Raw genomic sequence first — 20,768 nt, 5'->3', positions numbered from 1 at the left:
CCTAAAAGAACAAAAACTGACCGTACGGCAAGCAGAGAGGCAATGGAGAAGAAACTACTGCCCCTCATCAAAAACCCACTATCTTACATTACTTACTGAGTATAAAAAAGCTATCCTAGCCGCCAAAACCATCTACTTCTCAACTAAAATAACGACAGCCAAAAACAAACCTAGGGAGATTTTCGGTATAGTGAACGATCTAGCCTTCTCCGACAGAGCCTCACCCCAAATCCCTCCAACCCATCCCCTGTGTGACCAATTAAACACCTACTTTCTGGACAAGATCGCAACCATCAAGGCCAACATACCCCTCCCCTCGTCTACCTTTGTTGATCCTTCCCCTCCCACTGTTCAATGCCATCTTACCTCCATTCCCCCCCTTACTGAGGAAGTATTCTTAGAGATACTCCCCAAAGTAAAATCGGGTTCTCCGGCAGACATCTGTCCGGCACGAATCCTGCAACAGATCTACTCCTCTTGTCCCCAACCCCCCATTACTTTCCTCAATAGTTCCCTTACGCAGGGAGTGGTGATCCCCGCTCTCAAATCAGCCACAATAGTGCCCATTCTAAAGAAGCCCGGCGCTGACCCGTCCATCTCAGCCAAATACCGCCCCATTTCCCTGCTGCCCCATTTTGGCAAGGTGCTTGAGCGCCATGTCACCTCGGTACTCAGCGCCCACGTAGAAGCAAATGGGGGCCTGGCTTCTTGCCAGGCCGGCTTCCGCCCCAGGCACTCTACCGAATCAGTCGTGGTGTCGGTCCTAGACAACCTCAGGAAGGGCATGGATCACAACAAACACCAGGCGCTGGTGCTCCTCGACCTCTCCGCCGCCTTTGACACGGTAGACCACACCATCTTACTGTCCCGTGTCAAGGCGGCTGGAATTGAGGGATCAGCCCTGGTCTGGCTATCCTCCTTCCTGAGGGACCGCACCCAGGCGGTTCGGCTAGGAGACTTCACGACTACCCCACTTCAAGCCACTTGTGGTGTTCCCCAGGGTTCTTCTCTTTCCCCCTTATTGTTCAACCTCTACATCTTTCCTCTAATCTTCGCACTTCAGCAGCTGGAGGTCGCTGTGTACAATTATGCGGATGACCTCCAGCTCATCTTTAACCTTTCCTCTTCTCCCCTTTCTGCCTCAAATTTCCAGTCTATTATGATTTTCATAAGGGACTGGATGAACCACAACCATCTCAAGCTGAACCCGGATAAAACCGAGTTAGTTCTCACCGGTGGTTCTTCCAGTCCCTGGAACTCTCTCTTCTGGCCCTCCTCTTTTGGTCCCTCCCCCACTCCTTCCTCCACAGTTAAAACACTGGGTGTCAAAATGAACAACCAACTCACCTTACACTCACAAATTAGCTCTGTAGTCTCTTCCTGTTTCCTCACTCTTCGAACCATCCGCACTGTGTTCCGTTTCTTCTCCCCCCAGGCACTTAAGTTGATCATGTCCGCGCTGGTGATCTCGCGGCTGGACTATGCCAATGCCCTGTACAACGGCATCCCGGCATACAGCCTGCGAAAGCTCCAGATGGTCCAGAACCAAGCGGCCCGGTTGGTCTATGGTCTCCCACGCTTTCACCACTCCACACCCCTCCTCAAGGAGCTCCACTGGCTTCCTGTCAAGGAACGCTCCCTTTTTAAAACCGGTTGTATGGTTTTTCAGGCCCGCCAGGGCACTGCCCCCGCCTTCATTTCCTCTCTGATCAATGAATACGTCCCGATCAGAGAGCTTCGCTCTTCTTCTAAGGCCCTCCTGCAAATCCCACGTTTCAAACGTAAAAGTGGGGTGGAGCCAATTTCTCAACCTTGGCTCCCACATTCTGGAACTCCCTCCCCGACCACCTTCGTTCTGCCACACAATATTCCTCTTTCCGCAAAGACCTAAAAACGTTCCTGTTCAAACAGGCCTTCCCTGTGTAACTTGTTCCCTCCTTGCTCTGCGACAGGTTCACTCCGCCCTCAGCTGTTGGACCCTCCATTATAGCGCCAAGAAACCGTACGGTGAACGCTGCGCTCTACAAATGTTTTAAATTCAAATTCAGTAAAGTTAGGACTCCTAACTCTCTAACCCAGCTATCTACAGACAGCTGGGTTAGAGTAAGTGCAGGTCTTCAGGGCGCTGAGGAGCGCCGAGTTTGGCTGCTCCCTTCAATCAGGGCACTGCTTTCACAGCCTGAGAGCAGTGCCGGGATTGGTGCCCACACACCAGCATGCAGTTCATGGGAAGAGGTCTGGAGCACGATCTTGCAGGCAGTACATCGAATGATAGTTATATCACATCCACCACTTCGTCTAACTGCTTCATTGCAAGTTAGGTACACAGAAGTATATTAGGTGAATACAATAGTTAATAGGGCTGGGTCGACATTGTATATGTGAAAATAGTGATAATATACTTATCATGATGTTGTGGTTGGCGAGGTAATGGATGTAATATCATTTTCGGTCAATATAACTGACCTAGAGATATTTCCATTCAGCCCTTCCTTTTACTTCTGAGAAATAATATCTCAACAAGACTGTAAGAAGTTATTACAATTGTGCAGTGAAGTCACTTTTTAATACATATACGTAATGATGTCACAACCAGAGGGCTGTGCGTTATAACAGTAGAGTTATGATGTAATTTTGTTGTTTGATGTGAGTGGTGGTATCACCACCAGTCTCTTAAGTTACTAAAGTAAGGAGGGATGTCATTTTATTATGATTGCTGAAAAGTGCTGCCACAGCTAGCCTGAAATAAGTTAGTACAGTATAGTGGTCATGTCATTTTACTATTACAGGTGGGTAGTTCTGTCACCATGACACTGTCATTGGTTATAGAAGAGGTGTGATGCCATTTTACTAACTCTGCTTAGGTGTGATGACAAAACAGTACTATCACAAGTAGGTGGTAATAAGGAAATGACACATTTTTATAGAGATTGCATGCTTCCTTGTATTATTAAGTGATGATATAGCAGGAAGGCATGATATCCCAGTTGGTAACACTGATCATGTTTTTCTTCTTTTTCTATGTTGCCTTCAGCTTGGACCTCTTCTTCCGCTGGCTCTTCGATAGAAAGTTCTTGGACGAAGCAGCGATCCGCTTTGAGTGAGTGAATTTGTTTTTAGCATCAGTCACACACAGAGCACGGCCTCCACGACACCTTAGGAACATGTCCTTGTTGAATACAAATTCTTGCACCGCGGAAGGCTGTAGAGATTTGTGGCTCCTGCTGCACCTGGGCTTTGCTTTGTTGCAGTCTCCTATTTTCCCCTTTACCATTTACCTACTGCAACACCTTTTCTGCTCCCTCTGCAAATATTCACATACAAGGTTATTTTATGTTTCTTGTATCCAATTATCCTTTGAATGTTTCACACCAGCTCTACACAGATGCCTTGCTTTCCTCAGCATCAAGTCACCTCTCATCTTTTTCCTTTTTTTTAGATTTTTGAAGTTGTCTCTCCCTCTTGTTATACTTTTGTTTTTAAATATTCACAGCTATCTTTGCTTTTGGATCCCTCTTTCTGTTATAGTGTCTCCTGTTGATATCCTCTTTCTCGTTAATTATTCAGGTGTGCCCCTCCATCGAACCCTTATTCACTTCCCATCTTGAAACAATCTCTCTTTACTCAGCTCTTTAGTTGTTTATTTTCTGAGCGATGCCATTTTCCAATAATTTCTGGAATGTAATGCCTCAGCTGGACTTTAGTGAGTTAAAATAGTTTAGTTGATATGTGACCTAGTGTTTGTAATCGACTGTGATCCTCAACATGCTTTTCTATGAGCCTGTTAACGATCTATATGTCTTCATTTAGCTGCCATCTGATATTAAGTCCATAATTGGTTAAAAACCAAGATGTTCTTGGTGGGCAGTGACACATTAGCATGTCTTTATTCAGATCACTTATATGATGTTGACCGTAAACTTCTAATTATGCAGGAGAAAATACAATATGTGGCAAATGCGGCAAACCCATAACTATGCGGGAAACGGCGCGGTCGCAGAATCGCATAATTCCGTTGGCCCGGCCCATACACCCTTAAACTGACAGGCCACAGACTGCTAGGAAATGTCCTATATTTACTCCGCCTCCACCAAGCACCTGTTTAGCTACTCATGACCCGTGTCATCTTGGCAGACCCCGCCAGTTCCAGAGAAACAACTGGTGTGGCGAGGGGGGCATTGTAGGAGACAAGGCGATGCATGTCAGACATCAGCTCTGCTGAGATGAATCCACATGGAGGGTGCATCTAAAAACTGTACATTGAGAGCGGCATCAAGGGTGGCATACATTGCCTACTGCTTGTAATCGAGCGAGTAGCATCTCAATATCTCATCAGCTAAGTTGTCTCTATATGCTAAAGCGCGTGCTGCAGAGATCTATGAGCAGCAAGTGTCAGATTTAAATCCCAGCAGTACAGTCAGCCTCCTGATGCAGATAAAAGGAGTACCGCTGAGTTTTGTAATGCATCGATTATTGCAAAGATATAAGTGACAAAAGGCTACCTCACGTGTGCAATACAGAAGTGTGCAACTCAAAGGGAGAGTCATAGCTCGATAAATATCTAATAGATTCTACAGGGCCACCATTTTTTCCAGCTTTTTGGCGATCTTCATCAGTTCGTCTTCTCCCCCATGGTCAGACTATTTATTGGCTGCAATTGACCAAAATACAAGGGATGGGGGGCACCAGAGCAGCACGAGACAGCAGAAGGAAAGCTTCTACAGGTGAATTTCAAGAGATATACACAGTCAGGTGGGCGGGGTGGACTGCAGGGTGTCGCGAGCCGTCAAGGTTCGGCTACCGAGCAAACGTGGCGGGGGAGCTCTCACAACACTGGACACAAACACCGCCGAGAAGAGGCGTGGTGCAACGATAATGGCGCCTTGGGCGTGTCTGGCTATACTTAGCACTCAGGACTTCATGGGACAGGCCCTAGACTCTGGGTGCCACAAAGCTGGGATGTGTCCCGTGAGCCCGTATCCGCAGGTGACGGGGTAATTAGTGAAGGTGGGCGAGCCAATACGTTATTATTTACTGCCTCTACCTCATGTTATTCACACATTTACATACAATGCATCCAAACTATAAGCCTTTTTTTTAGTAAAAATATCTCCTCCTTTAATGAAAAAATTATTTTGTATACAGCGTTAGCATTTTTATTTTTCAACAAAACAATTTATAAATAATTTCTAAATTCTTCTTAGAGAAAAGATGCACCTTCTGATTTAGTGCTCTCTTGTAAGTGAGCTCAAGCGCTGGTCTTTTAATATCATGATCTCAGAGGCTCCATATTGTTTTGGTGTATCCTATGTTACTTCATTATTTTAGTGTCTGTTATTTTGCAGGCTATGTAGCATGTGCATTAGCCTACTGAACTGCTGCACAATTTATTATTTTTGAGCTCAGCTTCTGTAGTAGGAGATCTCTGTGTATACTCATAATCTAGTGAATAGTCCCGCTCATGAGCGTGGATCCCGGAGCAATCAAAAATAATCTCTTAAGCTGTCTAAAAATGCAGTCTTGCATAGACACTTAAGAGAGAATTTAAAGACAGATAATGCAGCCTATATCCACAGGCTACACTGTCCAGTACTTCAACTAGACATTCCACCAAAACCACAAACAGCACAGCCTGCCAAGTTTTCTTCCTAGAGAAAAACTTCCCCTTTTATCAACAAAGCCTCAGGAATGATAGAGAGGAAGGGGGGACAGATAAGCCCCATAGGCTGCCATTATGTGGCTCAAAAAGAGATATACCGTGCCTTTAAGAAAACTTTCTAGAACTCTCAGTATCCCAGAATGCCCAGCAGGTTCCATTTACTTTCAGTTCTTTTTTCCGGCTCCTGCTAGCAGGAACCTGGAGCATTGAGTTCTCCCTTTTTTGGGTTTATTGTAAGAATTTTGCACTTTTAAAGTGTGTGAGTGTTTACACTTGACGTGTTTTGGTGCCCTCTTCCTTTTCTAGTATTCTGAGCACTCTTTTTTTTGTTGTCAAAAATGCCAGCATTGTTTGATAAATACCCGGAGTGCTCCAGGAAGAAGGCCAAGTCGGACGCACACCCTGTGTGTATCCTGTGCCTCCCTTCTACTCATTTACCTGAGAAGTGTGAGATTTGCCAGACCTTCTCCACCAGGACCCTGAGAGACCGAAGGAAGATCAGACTCCAAGGACTCGAGGAAAGAAGGCTGCAGAGTCAAGGTGGGTCTGGGCATGCTGGATCTGCTTCCTTTGCCCATGTTGAGGCCTCTGGGGGGCTCCCCAGCGTCAAGAAGGCCAAAAAGCGTCACCGTTCTCCGTCGACGTCGATGGCATCGACGACGGCGTCGAGAGGCATGACGACGATCTGCTCCCAGTCTCCCCCGTCTGGGATGAGGGGACTGACGAGACTGCCGTCGAGGTCGCCATCATCTTCGTCATAGTCATCTTCGACGTCGTCGTCGACACTTCGACGTCGTAAGGATTCCAGTCGGCGTTGGCGCTCGCCATCGAGGCGACACCGCCGTTCGCCCTCGACGTCGACTCTACGATCGGCTACGAGAAGGAGGTCACCGAAGTCACATTCAACGGCAAGGCGCAGATCATCAGCGTCGAGGTGGCGAAGTCCGTCGTCAAGGCATAGGTCGTCGAGACGACGTTTGTCGGCTTTGAGGAGGCGTTCTTCGACGCCGAAGAGGCGCTCGGGGTCTAAGAGGAAGAGATCATCCTCCAGGAGGCGTTACGGAGACAGGAGTCCTTCCGGATCCTCCGGGGCAGACGGCGACGTCGGTCACCGACCTGGGGCGCTGCCTCTCGATCGCCTACGCCAAGGAAGAAGATGAGAGTCACCAGGCTCGGTGTACTCTGTGGTGTACTCGCCCCCCAAGCCGAAGTCACCTACTCCTCCTCCACTGTCTAAGGAGCCGCCGCGCACTCCTTCGCCACCACCTCCTCCTGTTCCTCCACATGGACCGCCACGGGCTCCGAGGTCGGTCTCACTGACGCACTTCCCTACGCCGCCTAAGGGGGCACCTTGGCCGAGGTCCCCGGTCAGGCCACCACCGCAGGTTCCGCCGCAAGCACCCGCGGAACGCCCAAGGCCTAGAAGACCTAGATCTCTCTCTGGACGGAGAGGGAGATCCAGGAGTCGCCGTGGCTCATCAACGAGATCCAGACGACACCGTAGGATGGGTCGGTCTAGGTACAGCACGGATTCGTCCAGCGCAAGGGACTTTTCGCCAACTCTATCAGAATCCCCTCGGACGAGGGTATCTCCTGTGGACGACGTGGTCTCCTTTCAGGAAGTCTTGTTGAGGGGTGCGAGCAAGCTGGGCATCCAACTGACTGTGCCCACGCCTACGACCTCCGTAATATTTGAGACACTCCACAAGAAGCACCTATCTAGACCTCTGTTGCCCTTGGTGCCTGGATTAGTGGAACCTGCCATGGAGCTCTTACTCATTCCGGCGGTGGCGAAAGCAGCCCTCTCCAGGCTGCAAAAGAAATACAAGGCTCCTGATACGGACCCGGCTTTCCTCCGATTGGATCCAGCTCCGGATCCCGTAATTGTGACGGCCGCGAGGAAGCAACATGCCACCACCCCGTCCTCAACTGTGCCTCTGGACAAGGAAGCCTGAAGCCCAACAGAGGGTGGCCAACCTGCCCTTCTCGGGCGAGACCCTATTCGGGAAACACGCCGACGATGAGATGGCCCGCATGAAGGCGGAGGCGGAGGCTGAGACTCTGACGGCTGTGGGCTTGGAGAAGCCCAAGGACCAGAAGAAGAACTACCGCCCGTTCCAGAGACTGTACGGGCACAGGGCAGAGGGTGAGGTCAACAGTCTGGAGAGCGACAGCAGCAGTTCCAGAGGAAGCCCTTCCAGAAACGTCAGAGGGGCAGGGGTGGACAGCAATCTGCCACCGCGACCAAAGGCCCGGCTGGGTCTAGGCCCTGAGCGATTACTTCCCCGTCATCCGTTACCCACTCCGGTGGGGGAAAGCGTTCAATATTTTCTGGCAGAGTGGAGAAAAATTACTCAGGACAAGTGGATGCTGAATATTGTTCGCAATGGATACAGTCTTCGGTTCACCAGCCCGCCTCAAGCAATTCCACCAGTTTGCTCGAAGTTTCAGCTGTGCGAGCTCCAGGCGGAAGCCGATACCCTGTTAAGGAAAAGGGCAATAGAAGACGTCCCTCTGTCTCAAAGGGGAAGAGGTCTGAACTCACAGTTCTTTCTGGTCCACAAAAAGGACAAGAATGAGTTCAGGCCTATTCTGGATTTGTGACAAGCAAACAAGTGGATTCGCAGGGAAAACGTTTGCATGCTGTCTTTGCACCAGATTTACCCTCAACTGCAAAGGGGGGACTGGCTGTGCGCGGTAGACCTACAGGATGCGTACTTCCATGTGCCCATTGCACAGAAACACCGGAAGTTCCTGCGATTCCAAGTCGGTGCCAATCACTATCAACACACAGTGTTACCGTTCGGGCTGAAGTCTGCGCCCAGGACCTTTTCCAAATGCATGGCAGTGGTAGCGGCACACCTGAGAAAGAACAAGGTGTTTGTCTACCCATACCTGGCATCCTCCTTCTCGGAAGCTCAAGCACACTTCCAGAAGACGTCCGTTCTCTTGAACAAGCTGGGGTTGCACATCAACATGTCCAAGTCTGTTCCAACTCCGGTCCAATGCCTACAGTACATGGGAGCCTCCATCAATACGCTGTCAGCAAGCGTGTCTCCTTCGGAGGAAAGACGTTTATCACTCCTTCGGAAGGCTCAGGCTCTTATGACTGCTCCATCTACGGCAGTGATGACGGTGTCTTCTCTACTTGGATCGATGTCCTCTTGTATCTTCCTTACGCCACACGCACGGCTACACATGAGACCGCTGCAGGAGTGTCTGGAGGATCAGTGGGTCCAGAGGAGAGGAAACTGGGACGACAAGATACGACTGTCTCTGCATGCTCTACAGTCTCTGAAATGGTGGTGTTCAGCGGAGAATCTCCTCAAGGGGGTTCCCTTTCACAAGGACATTCCCACTCAGACTATCAGATCCAGGGAACGTGTTCCCAGACGGAGTACACGTATCACATCAATTTTCTGGAACTCAGAGCTGTTCACTTGGCACTGAAGGCCTTTCACCCGTCCTTCCAGACCAACTCTCTGCTTGTACAGATGGACAATACGACCACGATGTATTACCTCAACAAGCAGGGGGGCTCGAGATCGCGCACCCTGTCGCAGGAGGCGCAGGCGATCTGGCACTGGCTTCTTGCCAGAGGACTGACGATAACGGCCACTCATCTACCAGGTGTGCAGAATGTTCAGACGGACCTACTGAGCAGGTTGATCCAGGAAAACCACAAATGGGTCATAAACGACGAAGTGCTCGGAGACGTCTTCGCCAGGTGGGGCACTCCAGACGTGTATCTGTTCGCCACCGCCAAAAACAGCAAATGCAGAGACTTCGCATCCAGGTACTACCAGCAGGGAACGCTGGGGAATGCGTTATGGGTCAACTGGTCAAACAACTTTCTGTACACTTTTCCACCCATTCCCCTGATTCCGGCGGTGCTCATCAAGCTGGCCCAGTCCAGGGCGCGGATGAACCTGATTGCCCCGGAATGGCCCAGGCAGTGGTGGTTCACGGACCTGCTTCACCGGTCTCTCCTTCCTCACATTCGGCTGCCGTGCCGGCAGGACCTTCTCACAAAGTTTGGAAGCAGATGGTGCACCCCAATCTCTCGTCTTTGAGTTTGGCGGCATGGCTCCTGAGATAGTGCAATATGGCCATTTGAATCTCCCTGCAGATTGTATGGACATACTGATGGAAGCCAAGAGACCTTCCACCTGGACTTCTTATGCGTACAAGTGGAAGAGATTTTGCATCTGGTGCAAGTCCAAGAACTATGATCCGACGACATGTAAGGAAGATGTCATCCTTCCGTACCTTTTGCATTTGGCGCAGTCTGGCCTTAATTTTCATTCCATTAAGGTTCATCTCGCTGCGCTGACTGCCTACAGGAAATGCCCTTCACAGACCTCCTTCTTCCAGATTCCTGTGATCGAAGATTTTTTGGAAGGCTTGAAGAAAGTGTTTCCTCCTGTCTGGCTTCCTTCGCCTTCATGGGAATTGAATGTGGTGCTGTCCAGATTGATGAAGGAACCTTTTGAACCTATTCATAAGGATTGGTTGCAGCACCTGTCCTGGAAGGCGGCGTTCCTCGTGGCCATTACATCGGCCCGCAGGGTGAATGAAATTCAGAAATAAGGCACAAAAGAGCAGAGGTGCAGAAAGGTGAAAGATAGAAAGGGGAAAAAACGAGTGAAAACGAGTGAAGGAGCAGAGGGAGAGAAAGGGAGAATGTCCTCCCCTTCCTCTCTATCATTCCTGAGGCTTTGTTGATAAAAGGGGAAGTTTTTCTCTAGGAAGAAAACTTGGCAGGCTGTGCTGTTTGTGGTTTTGGTGGCATGTCTAGTTGAAGTACTGGACAGTGTAGCCTGTGGATATAGGCTGCATTATCGGTCTTTAAATTCTCTCTTAAGTGTCTATGCAAGACTGCATTTTTAGACAGCTCAAGAGATTATTTTTGATTGCTCCGGGGTCCACGCTCATGAGCAGGACTATTCACTAGATTATGACTATAACAGAGATACCCCTACTACAGTACTGGAGTTACAGGACAGAAACTACTCCTTCTGTGTCTGCTTCTTGTCCTCCATTCCCATTAGTAGAAGGCTTTGGTTATGAATTAAAAGAAGGACGTCAGAAGTATAGTGTTCACCAATCTCTACACTTAGTTGGGAATTACGAAAAAAAGCATTAGCATAGCCAATAGGTCTCACCTTTGGGACCTTATAAGTGTTTAGCCATGCAACAGTCGATGTTGTTGCACCAAGCATATTGTTCTGCATAACTAAATACTTATAAGGTCCCAAAAGCGAGACCTATTGGCTATACCAATGCTTGTTATATATTGTTTTCTCCTTTTGCTGCACCAATCAACATCACTCTATTAATTGAGCAGCTCTTGGTGACTTGCACCTACAGTACATGAGAGAATTCTCATATGTAACACGTGCATTCGAATAACACTAGAATGATGTTGGTGACAGTACAACAGGGCACAATATTAATACAGAAATTACACTCTGCTGCTACTCCTGGTGGGGAGTTTTCAGTTTTAGGCTGGAGATGAGGCAAATGTCATGAACATGTCCAGAATTAAAACTACACCTAGGCGCCTATAGCAGCAGACGTACTACAACAAGGGTCATGTTTTTTTGGGGACCCTGCAGATGCAAGTACGATAGTGCATAGATGCTGATTTGTCTCCATTCAAAACTGACAGGGTCAGGAAGGTAGTCAGAGAAAAGGTATTGTACTTTTAGTGAAATTAGGAGGACATGCTGCAAGAATTTAATTGCTGGGGGCAATTACAACAAATGGAATATCACAGGCCATAGTATATATCACTTAAAAGCCATGATAAGTCTATAACTTGCAACAATAGAATCTGGAGCAATGGGGATAGAGAACCTTACGCAAAACCTGAGGAGCCAGAGGATTAAGTCATTATACGCCGTGAACCCATATGAAATGATAACCAAAGGTTAACTTTGAATGTAAGACCAGTGAACAATTAAAAATAAGTTTGATTTTTGCTACAACAAGGCTTACTTCCTCATAGTCGATCTCCCCAGGTAGTGTTGAACTGTAAGGTACTCCTGGGAGCAGAAGTGGAGTCTCTGAGGGACACATCTCCATTTAAGCGCATTAGAGTTTACGGTATTGGCATTCATTTCATTATAGTCAACAGCTCCAGTAGGATGGCTCAAAACTGGTCCAACAATCCCATCTTCTTGAAGGTGGGAATCAAATCAGTATCCAAGGATATGTAAAATAGTGTGCTCCTGGGTCTTGCATTGATGAGTAGAATCCTTTTAGCCAAACAAATCCCAGGAGTATAAAATGGCTTGAGAAAAAAACTGTTTAGCAGCAGATATAAGCCGCAACATTGAACAGGACGCATGCTGGAAATCGACCAACACTCATGGATGTCATTTTTGGCAGATTGGGCACATCCACAATAGATTTGTTCAGAACAAAAGAGAAAAAGATATGGCAGAACTTTTTTCGTCCAGGTACTCGTTAAATGGATCCCTTGTCTACAGTTACTTATAGCCACACGTAATTTGCAAGAAAAACAGGACAAGGATGTCTGTGATGTTATTGCACTCATATAGAGAACCTAGCATTTGTTCCTCAAACATATGGAGATTTCCACACATCCCAGTGATGGACCATACGTTTACAAGAGGCCCTGGAGGCTTGACACATAGCTGATTAATTTTAGTCTTGGAATGCAATCCCATAGTCTTCCATGGCCAGTAGTTGCCACGCCATGGAATAAGTGTTTCCTAGCATGTTGTGGAAGGGAAACAACCCAACAAGCGCTTGAATGCCTAGACATTCATGAACGTTGCTTATAACAATTTGTGCAAAAGACATTAGCCGTTTTATAGTGACTGAAGTGGATGCATCAACAAACCTTCAAACTGAAAAGGCCTGATTCAAAAACTGCACTTTGTTGTAAGTTTTGTACTACTAAAGTAGTACTACAAAACATTCTACAAAGTACTAATCACAAACTGCACTTTTGTAGTAAGTTACACTTTTGTAGTAAGCCCCTACCTCTATTATTTTATATGGGAGCGTGTTGCAGTACCAGTGGTTCGCCATATGTAGGGCTGGACTTACTACAAAAGTGTACGTTACTACAAAACGGAAGTTTGCTAATACAGAAAAGTAGTAAACTTACTCAAAAGTATAAACTTACTCAAAATTGTAAGTTACCTTTGTGAATCAGGGCTGTACAGTTCAACCATGAACCATGTATCTGCAGTAAAACTCATTAGACTAAGTTAGACAGGCTCTGTTATATTCCCGTAAAAGAGATCGGATAAGTGTTCTAATGTTCAGGCTGGGTGTCTGGAGCAAAGCCCCAAACAAACTAGATTGAACGGAGCATTGGATTCTGGTGCTAATTGGCAGCAAAATAAGTAATAGCCTAAGTAAAGCTGCTGAGACAACATTATGAGGCAACATACCTCCATGTACAATGTGTAGGTTGGGCGTCGACGTCCCACCTTCTGGTGTACTTCCTGTGACGTCTGCACGCTTCCAGCGGAAGTTCCCACCTTTGGGCGCCATCTTCAGATTATTTTTTCCGCTGTTGGGTCTGGATCGTCACCGAGAAGCACCAGAGTTTTTGGAGGAAAGAAGAGGAAAAGACGAATTCTACACGGAAAATACCAATCGGAGGTGCACTGAAGACTTCTCGGATGGGACAGCAGCAGAGGCTGGCAAGAAAAGAGAGCCCACCAGAAAATCTCTAGAGGGGTGGTACCAGAGCATGTACTGTGTTCGCTGGCAGAATGCAGTCTCCAGCTATTTGGGGGGGTTCCCTGCAGGGAGCTGATAGTTCATCCGACAATGAGGTAAGAATTTGCTCCTTTATTAATTAGCCTATGAGCATAACACTGATGAATTGCTCCGGGTACCAGCATTATTAATTAGTCTATGAGCAAAACACGGATGATTTGCTCCAGGTACCAGCAAAGAGCCTTGAATAAAGAAGCACGGCCACTCCTTTTATTACAAGGTTGGACTTTCCTACACCGCTACTGTGTAGTGCCTAAGGCAGTGCGCCATTGTGCTGTTTCCATTTACACTTTGTGTCTTCGTTACTGAAGCCTACTTCTTAGTTTGTGCTAGGTTGGGAACGCACAACACATCGACGACAGAGCACCTCTGGTAATGGGACAGGGGGTGTTGTACATTACGTGCGTGTCTTTAAGTGGTTTACAATCTGAATTTCAAAGGTTGGAAAAAAGGGGTGGAAACGCACAACTGTGCCTCTTCCACACAGCACAGCAACTCTGGGACCCATTCATTCCCGAATCTCCACCCTGTTCAGAACATTGCTAACGCGTAAGTTTAGCGCGCAATGCCTACGGGAACGGAACCAAACAGAGCTCCTCTGGTAAAGGGAGAGGGCCTATTTGTACACTCCGTGTGTTTCATAAAATGGTTTAACATCTAGTTTTCAAGGTGTGGTACATAACGTTTTTTCTTAACAGGGCTAGGGCGTAATGTAACGCTCTATACTCACAGGTAAAAAAAACACCAAAAAAAACGAAGGCAGGTTTTTCTTACTTGACACAGGATTTAGCAGATATCACAAGGGATACTCATGCCTACACCATAAACCGGCCTAGACCAAACGTTTTCCCTCACAAACGGGGGGGAAAAGATCTAACAAGCATTTGCAATGCAATAGGTCTCGCATTAACAAGCATTTGCAATGCAATAGGTCTCGCATTAGGAAAGTTTGAGCTATTGGTATTGTAAATGACACATTTTGTATTTATGTGTTGGTTTTGAAAATAGCGAAATTAATAGCTTTGTCATTTACAATGCCAATAGTTTTAACTTTCGCAAATGTGACACCATTAGCATTTGTAATGCTATTTGTGTGGCATTTACGTGAATTAGATGTATTGATATTACAAATAACAATGGCATTAAATTTAAAAAATAATTAATACTTAAAAAAAACTATTGTAATTTATAATGGCAATAGCTTAAACTTTGTAAATAACTTTTATGAAGATTATGTTCAGTGTATTTTATTGTGACGAAAATCCAAGAACACAAGTGAAATATTAACATCTTTTTGTGACATTTGTAATAAAGTTTGAAATATTGAGAGGGCGAGCGATAGAGGGAGGGCGAGCGATAAAGGGAGGGCGAGCGATAGAGGGAGGGCGAGCGATAGAGGGAGGGCGAGCGATAGAGGGAGGGCGAGCGATAGAGGGAGGGCGGGCGATAGAGGGCGGGCGATAGAGGGAGGGCGATAGAGGGAGGGCGATAGAGGGAGGGCGATAGAGGGAGGGCGATAGAGGGAGGGCGATAGAGGGAGGGCGATAGAGGGAGGGCGATAGAGGGAGGGCGATAGAGGGAGGGCGATAGAGGGAGGGCGATAGAGGGAGGGCGATAGAGGGAGGGCGATAGAGGGAGGGCGATAGATAGAGGGAGGGCGATAGATAGAGGGAGGGCGATAGATAGAGGGAGGGCGATAGATAGAGGGAGGGCGATAGATAGAGGGAGGGCGATAGATAGAGGGAGGGCGATAGATAGAGGGAGGCGATAGATAGAGGGAGGGCGATAGATAGAGGGAGGGTGATAGATAGAGAGTGAGTGAGGGCGATAGAGTGCGATAGATAGATAGAGTGAGGGCAATAGATAGAGTGAGGGCGATAGATAGAGTGAGGGCGATAGATAGATTGAGGGCGATGGATAGATAGAGTGAGGGCGATGGATGGATAGAGTGAGGGCGATGGATGGATAGAGTGAGGGCGATGGATGGATAGAGTGAGGGCGATGGATGGATAGAGTGAGGGCGATGATGGATAGAGTGAGGGCGATGGATGGATAGAGTGAGGGCGATGGATGGATAGAGTGAGGGCGATGGATGGATAGAGTGAGGGCGATGGATGGATAGAGTGAGGGCGATGGATGGATAGAGTGAGGGCGATGGATGGATAGAGTGAGGGCGATGGATGGATAGAGTGAGGGCGATGGATGGATAGAGTGAGGGCGATGGATGGATAGAGTGAGAGCGACGGATGGATAGAGTGAGCGACGGACGGATAGAGTGAGGGCGACGGACTGATAGAGTGAGGGCGACGGACTGATAGAGTGAGGGCGACGGACTGATAGAGTGAGGGCGACGGACTGATAGAGTGAGGGCGACGGACGGATAGAGTGAGGGCGACGGACGGATAGAGTGAGGGCGACGGACGGATAGAGTGAGGGCGACGGACGGATAGAGTGAGGGCGACAGATGGATAAATAGAGTAACGGCGACAGATGGATAAATAGAGTGAGGGCGATGGATAGAGTGAGGGCGATGGATAGAGTGAGGGCGATGGATAGAGTGAGGGCGATGGATAGAGTGAGGGCGATGGATAGAGTGAGGGCGATGGATAGAGTGAGGGCGATGGATAGAGTGAGGGCGATGGATAGAGTGAGGGCGATGGATAGAGTGAGGGCGATGGATAGAGTGAGGGCGATGGATAGAGTGAGGGCGATGGATAGATAGAGTGAGGGCGACGGATGGATAGAGTGAGGGCGACGGATGGATAGAGTGAGGGCGACGGATGGATAGAGTGAGGGCGGCGGATGGATAGAGTGAGGGCGGCGGATGGATAGAGTGAGGGCGGCGGATGGATAGAGTGAGGGCGGCGGATGGATAGAGTGAGGGCGACGGATGGATAGAGTGAGGGCGACGGATGGATAGAGTGAGGGCGGCGGATGGATAGAGTGAGGGCGACGGATGGATAGAGTGAGGGCGGCGGATGGATAGAGTGAGGGCGGCGGATGGATAGAGTGAGGGCGGCGGATGGATAGAGTGAGGGCGACAGATGGATAGAGTGAGTTGGACGTGGTGGTGGACGTGGTGGTGGTGGTGGACGTGGTGATGGTGGACGTGGTGATGGTGGACGTGGTGGTGGTGGACGTGGTGGTGGTGGACGTGGTGGTGGTGGTGGACGTGGTGGTGGTGGATGTGGTGGTGGTGGTGGACGTGGTGGTGGTGGATGTGGTGGTGGTGGACGTGGTGGTGGTGGACGTGGTGGACGTGGTGGTGGACGTGGTGGACGTGGTGGACGTGGTGGACGTGGTGGTGGACGTGGTGGTGGTGGACGTGGTGGACGTGGTGGTGGACGTGGTGGACGTGGTGGACGTGGTGGACGTGGTGGTGGACGTGGTGGACGTGGTGGTGGACGTGGTGGTGGTGGTGGTGGTGGACGTGGTGGTGGTGGTGGACGTGGTGGTGGTGGTGGTGGTGGACGTGGTGGTGGACGTAGTGGTGGTGGTGGACGTAGTGGTGGTGGACATGGTGGTGGTGTGTGTTTTCTCCGAGTTGAGTAGAACTGCATGGTATAATGGTCTCCTTGTGCCAATGAACCGTGTCCAAGTGTGAACGAAGTCAGAGATGTGCTGGCAATTCCGAAGACACCATGATAAGAGCTCAGAAAGCTGCGTCTTGCATGGATGGAAGAAGAACCAAAATAAGCCAAGTTTGAGTGATAAGAGGGCAAATCACACGATGAGTAAACGCGCAGTGTCACATAAGTATGGGAGCGGAAACCAGGTGCAAATATGGGCAACAGCGGTATAAATTGGTCAATAGGATTCCAAACCCGTGGTTCAGATGTTGGAGTGTAAGAATAATACATGGGGCCCCAGACGGCTGGTGAAAACCGTATGGTGTGTGGGCCGCCATGCGGGGAGAAGTGATTGACCCGAGGGTAATTAGAGGCAAGGCAATGGGAGAAAGGATGAACAGACGCACACCGGAACAAATATTAAAAGGCAAGGTTCTCGATGGATCAGCTGGAAAATCCGGATGGGGTCCCCAACGTGGAAGGTCAGGAACCCGTCGGTGACCAATATGAGCAGAAAGGCAGAAGACTATAAAGTGGCAATACTGGGAAGAGTAAAACGGGACTTGGGGTCAGGCAGGCAAACGTGACAACGATGTGCGCGGTATACATGTGCAGAAAGGAAATACAGATCCCCAAAGTGAAGAGGGAACGTTAGGTTGTGGTGGCCCTCTGGAAAAGAATATATAAAGGGCAAAGCACAATTAAGTAAAAAGCGGCAAGGCTAGAGGACACAAATAGATGTGGTGGATATATAAACAGCAAAGAGCAAGAAAGTAAAACAAGCTCTCGGCATTGCTGTGGCGGGGCGGGTTACATGAGGTAAAAGTGACAATTGTGAGCAGACAAAATACAACAAGAGGTAGCAAACTGGGCCGGGCCGGGGGAGCGCATTCCTTTGAAGTCTGAGGGGGGGGGGGAGAGGGAGCGGGGAATCATAGCGGCCGCGGTCGCTTTGATGTTCTTGTCTTGCTTTGTGGGAGGGGTAGGGGGAGCAAATTGCTGTGCACGCACCTGGCTCACATGAACTGTACACGATCCGCAGCTAGGCAGACTTTTCGGACCGCTTACTATAATCTCGCCTATCATCCCTTTGGGATGTAATAGGCAAGACCTAAAGCAGCAGATATTAGTAGGGCTCATTGCAGAGCAAGCCCCTTTGCTCAGCACAACTGGAAATATCTGGCCACAACACTTCGAGCGGGGCGCCATATGCAGCTCACGTCTCGGCAGACGGAGGGAAGGGCCATAAACCCCCCCCCCACTCCACTTCAAAGCGGGCACAAGGGATTCTTCAGAGTTAAAGGCAATCCCCACCCCATAAATTCTCCGCTTATCTCCAAAAGCACATTCCTCTAATGCTCTCTAAAAACAGGCAGAGACACAGGAATTTGGAAGAGGGGCCCCAGCAACAACATAAAATATTCGTTACCTAGTACCAGCAGGTGCTGTGCGCCCATTGGGGCGTAGCCCCCCACCCGCAGCTCCCTCGGCGTCTTTGAACTTAAGTAAACTGGTTCAGTTTACTTAAGTACAAAGACGCCGAGGGAGAACTGACAATCGTGTCAGTCAGCATGACGTTGGACCTCTCACCGGGGGTGGGTTGTCTGGCATCATGTTGACTGACATGATTGTCACCAGGGGCAGCAGGCAGCAATACAAGAGCGCATGAGTGGGGACGGAGGGCACATTTTTTACCCATGCCCACTCATGCTCACTTGTGTTTGCCCTTGTTTGCGCATGCCCATTAGGAGCCCTTCGGCCTCCTAATGGGCGTGCTGCGGGTGAAGATTAGCCGTTCCCTAAGCCATGCCTGGCGCTGCTGGCAGCGCCAGGATTGGCTGGGAGAGGCTGCCACTCAACTCCCGTCCGTGAAGGCACCAAGGGGAGCAGCAGAGGTGGCGCGGACCGCTGAGGTAAGTTTTCCTTTTTATATATTATATTTAATTTCCTGCCAGGCTGCCACCCACCCCAGCGCGGACCACCCTCCCCCCCCCCCCCCCCCACCCTTTCTCGCGAGCCGCGACTGGCTACAGGCAAGAACCTTTCCTCCATCTCTGCTGACCTAGAACCCCAGCGGGCAAGCGTTGCGCTTGTCTGTACACACCAGCATCTGTAAATGATGTCCCCTACCTATTAAATGCATCACAGCAGGTGTCCTCATGATTCAGCATGAAATTGATTTAAAACTATTCCGTGAAAATATTTTACTACTGGTATTTCTAAGTAACGCTGCGCCCCTAAAGTGACGTGGAAGAAGCTGTGTGTAAACCCCGCCCGTGCTGCCAGCAGCCCCATATGTACCGTCAAGGCATGTGCAAGCTGTGTGCCTGCACAGGGCCGCCAAACTCTAGGGGACGCCACGCCAATATATATCCTTAATATAATAATCCTCTGAGGATGGATACATATTTGCGTGGTGGCCCCTGGCAGGGATTTGGCGGCCTCCGGCTCTGTTCCACTTCCAAACACCCTGACCCCCCCCACCCCCCCCCTTCCGGGGCCCCGCCGGACCCCCTCTTCCGTGGCCTCCTACCTACACTTCCTGCCCAGGGCCGCCATGAGCCTAGAGTCGCCCCTGGTACCATCAGCCCCTCAACACGACATGACTTCAGAGGCTGGAATTCCAGCAGCGGCCGGCGGGGGACGCACCCCACGGTGTGATCCTTCCTTGGCATGGCCTTTAAAGAGAGTCGAGTTTCGGGTCTGTTTCTCGCAGAATGAAGTAGCAGACCCTCCTGGCGAGGCCCATTCATGTATTTATTGCTGCGAGTGGAAAGGAAACGGCTCAGCTCAATAAAATGCCCTAGTCCTTCCTGAAGTGCCTGATGTGACATCATGCGAATTATTACAGCTTCCTTTCAGGTTTTAAAAACGTTGTGTATATAAGTGAAATTGTCTTAATAGGTATATATGTTTTTAGATACATTTTCCTGGCATTTAAAACTCATGCATGCAGTGCACATACAGAATCTAGAAAGAGCGACAGGCACAGCTGGCTGTAATCTGTTACAGAAAGCGCTACATCTCCATTCCCATGAACAGTACTGCTGCTTCTGTTCTGGGCATTTTTTACACAAATACTAGTCCCCTCCTCCCCCAGCTGCAGAAGGTTGAACAAGCCCTGTGTCCACCTGACATGTACCCGACCCATCGTGCTCTCCCAGGTCTTTGCATGTCCCGGTGCCTCGCCCGCCCCTGTGTCTGCAGCGGTGCCGCTGCCAGTCAGAGGTGCACATTGGTACACAAAGGAAGTGCCACATCTGACACACTGGTTTGAGGCGCTCGAGAAAATGGAAGTAGAGGGGGGCTTTACTGGGCGATCATTTTACACAAGGACGAGGACACACGCGAACCCAAATAGCACATAACAGGCTGTTTCTGGAGGTACAGCGTGGTCAACACAAGCAGAGGTCCCTGACCCCAACATGGCTCTGTGCTCCCATGGGGGCTCGCTGTACACTTGCAGCCAACGTGTGAACACCATAACTTTACGTCCCACCACTTTCAAATGTCACCAGACGCCCCCGAGTACCAGAACTATCAAATATAGTACATAGCACCCACTATAACATAACTCAAGGGTCCAAAAACGCGCTACAACCTTTGGCACTCTATATAGCCGCTCAAAGCATTTAACTTAATAGGAAGCAGCAGGTCACAAATAACCAATGCTGCTGCCTCAAACATGCATTAACACATGTGCCAGGGCACATTTTATTGCAACTGCAAAATGAAACCGCTGCCTCACAATTCTGGGGCAAATGTAATACGTAAAC

General features: G+C 49.1%; 1 protein-coding gene across 3 annotated transcripts in view; it reads left to right on the top strand.

Moving 5' to 3' along the window:
* Nucleotides 1–20,768, top strand: part of TMEM63B (transmembrane protein 63B) — a 383,550-nt gene that overhangs the window by 319,495 nt on the left and 43,287 nt on the right. For all 3 annotated transcript variants that reach the window (XM_086925945.1, XM_086925947.1, XM_086925946.1), the window contains one exon: nucleotides 3,035–3,100. In XM_086925945.1, the coding sequence (XP_086782071.1) occupies nucleotides 3,035–3,100 (66 nt within the window). The remainder of the gene's footprint in view (nucleotides 1–3,034; nucleotides 3,101–20,768) is intronic.

This window comes from Lissotriton vulgaris, chromosome 6 (genome assembly GCF_964263255.1).
Source record: "Lissotriton vulgaris chromosome 6, aLisVul1.2, whole genome shotgun sequence".
In the NCBI taxonomy this organism is placed as follows: domain Eukaryota; kingdom Metazoa; phylum Chordata; class Amphibia; order Caudata; family Salamandridae; genus Lissotriton; species Lissotriton vulgaris.
Note: the sequence above shows the minus strand (reverse complement) of the source record. Positions and strands in the feature narration are given on the sequence as shown.